At 41.9% G+C, this 10,263-nt stretch overlaps 1 protein-coding gene across 5 annotated transcripts in view; it reads left to right on the plus strand.

The window, feature by feature from the left end:
* LOC111968736 (intraflagellar transport protein 43 homolog B) overlaps nucleotides 1-9,970 on the plus strand; it is a 21,820-nt gene extending 11,850 nt beyond the window's left edge. For 3 of the 5 annotated variants that reach the window (XM_023994569.1, XM_023994570.2, XM_070445187.1), the window contains exons 6-9: nucleotides 5,628-5,700; nucleotides 7,554-7,629; nucleotides 7,825-7,887; nucleotides 8,322-8,627. In XM_023994569.1, coding sequence (XP_023850337.1) covers nucleotides 5,628-5,700; nucleotides 7,554-7,629; nucleotides 7,825-7,887; nucleotides 8,322-8,432 — 323 coding nt within the window. In that variant the 3' untranslated portion in view covers nucleotides 8,433-8,627. Of the gene's footprint in view, nucleotides 1-5,627; nucleotides 5,701-7,553; nucleotides 7,630-7,824; nucleotides 7,888-8,321; nucleotides 8,628-9,497 lie in introns of those variants that run through there. The other 2 variants (XR_002877910.2, XM_070445185.1) reach the window with 2 other exon arrangements.
* Nucleotides 9,971-10,263: the final 293 nt, after the last annotated feature.

Below are 10,263 nucleotides of genomic sequence, written 5' to 3' on the forward strand. Positions count from 1 at the left end.
GTCCCATCTCCACAGACGAACTCTGGAGCTCTGTCAGAGTGACCGTCGTGTTCTTGGTCACCTCCCTGACCAAGGCCCTTCTTTCCCGATTGCTCAGTTTCGCCGGGCAACCTGCTCTAGGAAGAGCCTTGGTGGTTCCAAACTTCTTCCATTTAAGAATGATGGGGGTCTCTGTGTTGTTGGGGACCTTCAATGCTGCAGAAATGTTTTGGTACCCTTCCCCAGATCTGTGCCTCGAAACAATCCTGTCTCGGAGCTCTACGGACAATTCTTTCGACCTCATGGCTTGGTTTTTGCTCTGACATGCACTGTCAACTGTGGGACCTTATATAGACTGGTGTGTGCCTTTTCAAAATCATGTCTAATCAAATGAATTTACCACAGTTGGACTCCAACCAAGTTGTAGAAACATCTCAAGGATGATCAATGGAAACAGGATTCACTTGAGCTCAATTTCCAGTCTCATAGCAAAGGGTCTGAATACTTCTGTAAATAAGGTATTTTTGTTTTTATTTGTAATACATTTGCAAACATTTCTAAAAATGTGTTTTTGCTTTGACATGATGTGGGATTGTGTGTAGATGAGGAAAAATGGCAATTTAATCAATTTTAGATTAAGGCTGTAACGTAACAAAATGTGGATAAAGTCAAGGAGTCTGAATACTTTCCGAATGCACTATACGTGCTTAGAATCCTAATAAAGTGTATTTGCACGTTTCATCTTCTAGATGTTGTAGGTTTAGATGTTATGAACTTCAGTACTGGAATTAGATTTACAAAATAATGTGAACATTTGACATCTTTTAGTTTTATGGCCAATTTGTTTTTACAAAGCCTTTTTCATTTTTCATTGTTCTTCTGTTTTGTTTTTACGATTATAACAAATGGTAATAAACGTTTTTGACAATGCTTTTATGTTGCTCACAAGATAACACACACACACACAGTCATAATCACATTCACACACACACACACATGCTTACACACACCCTACCTGAAAGGGTCAGTTGTGCTGAGACCCCAGTGGTACCGTTCTTACCCAGCAAATGCAGCTGGAAAGATAATTCCTCAGTGGAGGGCCACCTCTTAATACAGTGCCGGCGGCTGGGGCAGTGGAAATTGCAGTGCTGAGGGTTAGTGAGATAGCCCCTCCGATCTTGATTATGTCCCCTACCCTATCCCTTATGTCCACTGGCTAGAAGCAGAGAGAGAGAGGGCTAGCCCTTTCCCCCTCTCCCCCTTGGCTGGCTTTCAGTCCCCTGCCAGTCTCATTGCAAAGAACTGCCATTACAAACACACTAATCTGTTCTCAATCTGTTTCTTTTCTGTCTCTGTCTCTCTCTCTCAGTCAGTGATCTGCTGAATATTGTCCCATAAGCCTTTCAAATGTGTCCCGTGCCTAGGTAATCATCCCACTGACTCGCTGCTTAGATTATAACAGCCCTGCCTGCCTGGTGATGTGGGGACGTTTCCCCAAAGTCACTGACTGAGGCGTGCCTGCCGGGAGTACAGTATGTCTACATTCACAGCAAATTATGCCCTTTTGATATTTACATGCTTCAGCGAGGAAACTCGCCGTGACCGTGTAATAAGGAGAGGCTTGGCCCAGTCGCCGCTAGACAAAGCAACCTTGATAGATGTCCAGGCTGGTATGTGGAAGGGAGGAAATGTATCAGGTAATTTGTGCCAGCAGTGCTGGGAACAGACAGCTCCTTCTGATGGAGTTGACCTTTCCTTCAGAAAAACTCTATAGCTTGTTTGCAGCTCATATTAATCCCCTCTTGACCTCCAGTAATAGGTTGAATTTGAAGCTCATTTAAAAATGTTGTTCCTATTTTCACTTAATAATAGAGTTTGCATATAGAGAACCTACCCCTAACTGCTTCACGTTGAACTCTCATAAAATAGTGTTGGTAGTGCATTATTGGCCGAGATGGGATGGGGGGAAACAACCCAAGAAGCTATTTGCAAAGAACAGGACGGCGAGGCTTTTTGATGTCATTGTGCTAAGACCATTACATTTGATTGGGGGTCCGGGGGGTACGGATTCTGCTGAACGCTGTGCTTTGTAAATGAGAGGACAAAGTGTCACCGGGGCCTCATGAATATGAAATAGCCGGGCCGCCTTTATTTGGATATCAGAAACACAGATGAATCTTGTCAGAGGCTAACCGAGTGTGGCATTTTTTTGTTATTATAATTTATTTTGAAGAGAAAGGAATGAGTTATCAACTGATGATGAGGGTTGTTATCTGTGCAAAGTGGATGGAATTTGACCAGGTTTTTTCCTGTTTCCTTCAACAGAAGAAACATTCAGAACCTTAATCCTTTTTCTCATTTAGCTCATTCTATGAACACAAATAACTTCCTTTTTGAGTATTTTTCTTATGTCATTGCTGAAATCTTTGCTTATACAGTTATATGAGAATATTACAGACTAAACATCTCAGAGCATCTTTATTTTACAACCACCAGTGTGTTTTCAAAAAAGTATTTTGAAGGAATAGTGACACAGATGTACAAATATTTCTTCCCATCAGATCGTGCCTCTCATCTCCTGGCCTCTACTGTATTTAGCTCCTCTATTGACTTTCCCTTCAGGGTGCACTGCTGTGTTCAGAGATTACTGACATCCCTGCACCACTCCCCAGTTTCTCCCGGCCTATTCACTGACACCTAGCACACTGTATGACTGGAAGAAGTCAGAAGGAAATGTAGCTACACTGTTCAACGGTTATGGCTAGATGGTATATAGCTACGGATGGAAGTGACGCATAAATTGTTAAAATGTAAGAATTTTAACTAACCCTAAGCCTAACCACTGTCCTAACCTTAACCTAATTCTCCTAACCTAACCTGCTACATTAATTATCCTAACCTGCTGAATAAGTTATTCCAACTTGCTGATTTCTGTTCATAGCTGTATACCATATAGTAATCACCTTTTCAACTGCCTTCAACCAAAACCAGTATTGAAAAAAGAGACAAAACACATGGAAATCAGACCTATCCTCTGAGGTCACGTCGGTTGTTCTGTCTCTGCTTTTGTGTTCATTTAGAGTTGTTACATGGCAACACGGACTAGGTAGATGTCTGTGACTTTGATGTTGACAGGCAAAAAACTCTACACTGATTCATCCTCCGCTCTTAAGATTCCTTGGAGAACTCTTGCCCGATAAAGAACCTTTGAGTTAAATCGGGGGTTCTTGACGTGTCATCTACGGTTCTTCCGAATTTTAAATGTTTCTTGAAATGTATTGAAGCCTGCAGATGTCTCTTTCATAGCACACAGCAAATTGGCCAGTGTAACATTGCTAGTGTTGATTCAGGAGTTAAATTAACACTGTAAAGAGTTAAATTAACATTCAGTGGTGTAAAAGAACACCAGTGCTGGTGTTAATAACCAGAGTTGAACCAAAACCAAGCCCATCATCATATTTCCCAGCATGCTCTTGTCGTGGAAATTCTTACACAGGCACACTCTAAGTCAATCTTAAATGAATCATTGTTTATTGTCAGCACGCTGGAGAGGTTCCATAACATTGATGCACCAGAGTGAATGTCTGTCAGGAGCTCTAACGGGGCAGTCCCATTAGTTCTCTTATATACTTACACAGAAAGTAATATTTGCATGATTTAGCTTATTCATTATTCAAAATAATTTATCATTAACGTTTGCTTAATTCAAGTGACCGACCAATACTGGGTTATGCATGTAACAGACCAATACCTCACAAGGCTTCTTCTCTCTAAGCTGAGACCTTGAAACTAAGATATATTTTGTTCTCAAAACAAGGGTCTGGGTGTAATGCCAGATTGCAGATACTGATAGTGAGGATTTGCTCAGTCAGTCACTTGCATGAAGACAGAAACGGTTATTAGAAAAGTACACACAGAGATTTTTAAATAGAAAGCACCAACATAAAACTTTCCATCACACTCTTTTGCAGATTGATTTTTAGAATTGTTTGTTTAAATATCTATTTTTGGATGTACTGTACATTGATTGATTAATATAATCTTATGCTACTCAAATATACATAACATACACTTTTCTAAACGAATCCAATCTGTTACTTAGACTTATTTAATCCGTTAATGAAATGGTTGTTCCAGTTCAGATGCTTTAGCTAATCCCATTTTATTTATCCCAACCCGGGCGAACATTCTGAATGCAGGTTGCAGGTGAATACACATTCTAAATAATGGATATCCCCACTCTGACTGGATTCCAATATGAATTACACGTCACTTTGCAAGCCAGCATAACATAATGTGACTTGCAGGCCTGATGTGGCCTGTAAACTATGAGTTTCAGGCCATTTTATTAGGGTAAAACTAGGCGCTTAAAATAAGGCCTTGTGAAATATACACATTTACTTAGGATCTCACATGAAGGCCATTGGACTGAAATGAATGCAAAAACAATGTCTCTGTCACTAGCAAACACAGTCATGGGTGGTACTGGTAACTCTAAAATTCACTCAAAAGGCACCCTGGGAAATATGCTAATAGATATTTGCATAAAGTAAGGTGTTGAGTGTGTGTGTGTTGTTCTTCAAAGGACCATCCCATTTAAGGTTCTTCCGAGAACCTAAAATGGTTCCTCTGGTTTATGGCATCGCTCTGAAGAACCTTATTTGGTTCCAATTAGAACCTTTATTTTTAAGAGTGTATAATTGCAAAGTTTGCAAAAGTATGAATTGATCGGTTTCAGTTGTGTCAGTAGTGGAGACCTACTTTCCCCCAGATGATGTAATATACTTGTAGTTCATCTATTTCTATTTTGTTGTGTTTGTTTATAACATGACATAATGAATGTATTCATTTCATATTCATTTTACAAGTACATTAAGTGGCTTCAACATTTCAATATTCATCACAGTCTGTCTGTCTTGCTCGCCTCCCCATCTCCCACTCTAACAAAAGTCCATCTGAAATGTGCTGTGAAAGTTTGCCCGTCCTTCTTGGGAGCTGAGCCATGCTCTGTCCTGTTGCGTTTTGCCAATTAAAGCGGGTTCCCACTGTTTGAGCAGCGTGCTAGTGGCTCCTGGCACTGCAGCCCCTGCCAGGCCGCACCGTGACTTCCGACCCCACACAGATGGGCCCGCCAGCAAATACTCTTGCACATGGCTTGACGCCGCCCCTGTCCGAGTGGCAGAGTGGACACTGAGGTCGGCCTGCCGGCCACCACTGGTCCTGGGGGTGGGTGGCGCTGACAGGGCCAAAATGCTGGGGGAGCGGGGGGTTCTTTCCGGGGAGCCCCTGGCCAGCGCCCCTCTCGCAGCAGGAAGAGCTGCCGCCTGGTCTCCTGAATATTCATGGCCGCCTGGCTATTGTGACAGGGCAGCTCTATGGAAGATGCAGGGAGAGAGAGAGGGAGAGGACAAATCAGGTGCCAATTTACTCCCAGACACTCACGCTTACACACACACAAACTGTCATACCAAACACAAAGAAGACTGTATCTTAGTTTTTCTGTAATCCATGTCCAGTTTTTAATGTGGTTGACCACTATTGCATCTCAGTTAACATTTTAGGTGTAGAGATTGAATTACTAAATAATAGACAGTGTGACATTGATAAGATATTGATACAGTATGTCCTGGATGTATGTTGTGTTTTAGATATACCGGTGATCCCAGACCTTGACGAAGTACAAGAGGAAGACCTTAACATGCAAGTTGCTGCTCCTCCAAGGTACTGTAAAAACATATCACGCTCCACTCTAGTTGACCCCAGTCACTCTGGTAGATTCATGGCATCCCATCACTCAATTTTCATGATTGATGAAGTGCATCCTTTTGGTCAGTCTTGCACTTAAGTGAATACAGACACACCTGCACACCGTCTCACATACTGTTTCTGACTGCATAACTGTTATAAGTGACCAGATAGCTGTTCAGATGTTCATATATTACCAGATTCGCCATACCTCTGGCGGGTTGCTGACCCGTCTTCAGAGCCATGTACAGTAGCCTACCTACATCTTAACATCAAGGAGAGTAAAAGATAAGAATACACTGGTCTTAGATGGTGACTTTGACTCTTACTTTGCCTCCTCTCATCATGGTATTGAAGGTGTCTTGGCATATTGGGCCTTTATGCAGAAATAACAGTTGAGATGTGATTTATGCACAACGGTTAGTGGGACCCTTACTAACGGGGCCCTTTGATTTACAGGGCAGTGAGAGACACGCCGACATGTGTCCGCTATGTAGCGCGGCTATGACAGCGGCGGAGGTTATTAGGCTGGGACCTGCTCTCTGTACGAGATAATATCCACATTGAACTCATTGCGGGAGCAATGTAGCGTGTAATGTGCAGTAAGTAGGACTGGCATGCACTGCTAGGCCCTCGCCACTTTCAGAGCCCCCCTCTTAATTCCAACTACAGATAAGCAGCTGGGTTTCAATTTGAGGCAGTTACCACTTGGCGCTCATCTCCTGATCTCTCTGTTCTTTAATGAACTCTCCATGCCCTGTGTGCACTACCTCAAACTTCTGAGAAGATATCTGTCTCACAGAGTGATACTTGCAAGTTGTACTGTACTATGATACAGCTTCTAGATTGGTCTGGTGATATCTTACTGATGCAGGTAGTGAATACTTTACTGTATTTCAATAGACATGCACTAATCAGGCTAGTGAGGAAAAGCATGCCAACAAGTTGGTGCTGTTTAGGAGGAGGGAGGACGATCGTTCTTTTTGAATGAGCATGGCCTTATTTATATTACTGCATATTGGATGACTGTCATTCATATTCCATTCACCCAGCTCAGTGTAACATCAATAGGTTTAGGCTACTACATGATACTCAAATTTTCCCTATACCCATCATGAGGTTGCTACAACCTAGCCTATGAATGCCAGTTTACAGTGTAGGTTCACAGGTTGAGAGAAATTTGCTTAATCAAGGTGACAGTCATTGACACATTCAATACCACCGTGCACAATCTCGCCTGCATCTAGCTGATCTAGAGTATAATCTTTAGTCCAATAGTTGCAAACAAGAGTTTATATTGAACACATTCAGGTATACACTGCAGTCCTAGCTAGCTGTATTATGCTTTATGCTTTCAGTACTAGATTAATTATCTGATCGTTTGATTGGATGGACAAAATTTCAGTTCATGCTGCAAAAGCTCTGATAGGTTGGAGGACATTCTCCGGAAGTTGTCATAATTACTGTGTAAGTCTATTGAAGGGGGTGAGGACCATGAGCCTCCTAGGTTTTGTATTGAAGTCAATGTACCCAGAGGAGGACAGAAACTAGCTGTCCTCCGGCTGCACCATGGTGCTACCCTACACAGTGCTATTGAGGCTAGTGTAGACCTTCATTGCAAAACAGTGTGTTTTAATCAATTATTTGGTGACGTGAATATATTTTATATTGTTTTATCAAAAGGGATAACTTTTTTTCATCTTTCACTTTTTATTTTTATGAAATTCACTGAGGAGGATGGTCCTCCCCTTCCTCCTCTGAGGAGCCTCCACTGGTAGCTACATTTATGATGGGATTTTTGTTTACATAGTGTTTGTCCTTCTCCCCAGCATCCAGGTGAACCGGGTAATGACATACAGAGATCTGGACAATGACCTCATGAAGTACTCTGCCTTCCAGACCCTGGTAAGACATCTCATATGGGGCCACACACACACAGCCAGGTTTCAACGGCTATTTATTTTGACTCTGTATTAGATTACCCAGCCCTCTCTCTTCCTCAAGGAGGTCCTTTTATGATGCATCCAATATAAATGACCTCTGTCTGTAGAGTGTGTTTCTGCAAGCTGGTGTTCTCATAAGGTCTCTGCCTCTACCTAGGACGGTGAGATTGACTTGAAGCTCCTCACCAAGGTTTTAGCTCCAGAGCAGGAGGTGAGGGAGGTGAGTGAGTTTTTTGTAAATATAGCCGCTGTTCCCTGTGAAAGGGTGTCCAGATGTTTCTGAAGCACCAGGGCAGGTCGCCTCCCAGTCTCCCAGGTAATCAAGATTTATGATGTGTGCATTAACAAGCTCTATTCTCTTTCTCTCACCTTCCCTTGCCTCTCTCTTTCTCTCCTTCTCCCCCTCTGGTCTCTTCCGCTCTCTCTGTTTCTTATTCCCCTCTTTTTTCTCACACTTCTCTCATCTTTATTACACTATATATTTTCTTCCCCCCCATTTTTGTATCTTTCTTTTCCCATATTCTCTCTCTCTCTCTCTCTCTCTCTCTCTCTCTCTCTCTCTCTCCTGTCTCTTATACACATCTAGATGTGTATAAGAGACAGGTCTATCTCTCTCTCTATCTCTCTCTCTCTATCTCTCTCTCTATCTATCAGGAGGACGTGGGTTGGGACTGGGATCGTCTGTTTACGGAGGTGTCCTCAGAGCTGCTGACGGAATGGGATCAAGGAGAGAAGGAGGAGCAGGTCCCGCTGTCTGTGTTATGAGGACAAGCATCCCCAAGTTGGGATAAAGTGGACCAGAACGTCTCCTCTGGGACCTGGGTGGGTGCATGTCAATGCTCCGTCGAAACATAGGGACCATCAAATATATGTAGCTTGCCTCGTATTGTTGTTCATATTCCAAATGTCTATTTCCAAGTGCAAAATGTATTTTATTTCCTAATACATTTGAACAAACCACATTTGTATTTGTTGTGAAATGACTTACTCTAATTTTATGGTTGGTTCCAAATGAATTATCTCACAGAAGTTTAGTAAGACGTATATGATATTACACTGAAGTGCTATCTGTTTGACTCTACCTAAACTGCTAAAAGACAAACTCACCTTTACTTTAGAAAGCCTTCTAAATGATCTGATACAGATCAACATGCCCCTGTGTTTTCCGCCTGCACTATCAACCCCCCTGCACTATCAACATTAGTCCCATACAAGTCCAAGGTTGATAATCAGCTAAGCTGAAATCCATTTAATTGTCTTCAAATTAACATTGTTCATTAAAGCCCACAACCTTATTGTTATTGACTGTGCCATTGACTTTATCTTCCAGCTCTTCGACAAGAGCAGCCCCTTCTTCACTATTATCTCAAATGAATTGAACACACTTCTCATTGACACCTGGGGGATTAGCATACATTATATAAGGGAGACATCTTCCTCCTTAGCAGAAGGCTGGAGGTGTCCAGGTGTGCTCTCTCCAAACTTACAGAACAACCATGCATCAAACCTAAACCACAGGGCCTTAGGAGAAGCAATAATACACAGGCCACCCGTGTCTGGTCTGGAGCGGGAAGTCACAAGATCTGCTGGTTGGCTACTGCGTAGCAACCTAGTGGTGCCAAAAGCCTTGGTCTGTCCTAGAAAGCCTATAAAAATTACGATCGTCAGAACAGTCAAACAAAAATAATTTAGACGGCTGTTTTGGGCTCTAAAATGTGTTTAAAATTATCAAGTTTGATCCCCACAGTGAATTCTTTTTAAGTTCGATACAAATTGAGATATTTAATTAATTAGTGATCCAATCTGACTACTACATTTGTCTTCACACAGGACCACGTGCTGACACAGACCAACCACGGCCCGGCAGTCAACGAGGAGGCTCGCGCTCCGAGGCCATAGACATTGGCCATGTTTGAGAGCATCAAAACCATATTATAAACTGGGTGGTTCGAGCCCTGAATGCTGATTGGCTGAAAGCTGGGGTATATCAGACCGTATACCACAGGTACATTTATTTTTACTCTGCTAATTACGTTGGTAACCAGTTTATAATAGCAATAAGGCACTTTGGGGGTTTGTGGTATATGGCCAATATAACACGGCTAAGGGCTGTATTCAAGCACTCGTGTTTAAGAACAGCACTTAGCCATGGTATATTGGCCATATACCACAACCGTTCGTGCCTTATTGCTGAAATGTATCATGGGTAAATTGTGACTGACCTACTAATATTAATGAGTGCATTCTGATCCAACCATAAATTCATACCCTACCGGTCAAAAGTTTCAGAATATCAACTCATTGAAGGGTTTTTCTTTATTTCTACTATTTTCAACATTGTAGAATAAAAGTGAAGACATCAAAACTATGAAATAACACATGGAATCATGTAGTAACAAAAAAGTGTTAAACAAATAAAAATATATTTCATATTTGAGATTCTTCAAAGTAGCCACCCTTTGCCTTGATGACAGCTTTGCACATCCTCTTTCCATTAATCATCCTTGAGATGTTTCTACAACTTGATTGGAGTCCACCTGTGGTAAATTCAATTGATTGGACATGATTTGGAAAGGCACACACCTGTCTATATAAG

The sequence above is a fragment of the Salvelinus sp. IW2-2015 genome, linkage group LG9 (assembly GCF_002910315.2).
Source record: "Salvelinus sp. IW2-2015 linkage group LG9, ASM291031v2, whole genome shotgun sequence".
In the NCBI taxonomy this organism is placed as follows: Eukaryota; Metazoa; Chordata; class Actinopteri; order Salmoniformes; family Salmonidae; genus Salvelinus; species Salvelinus sp. IW2-2015.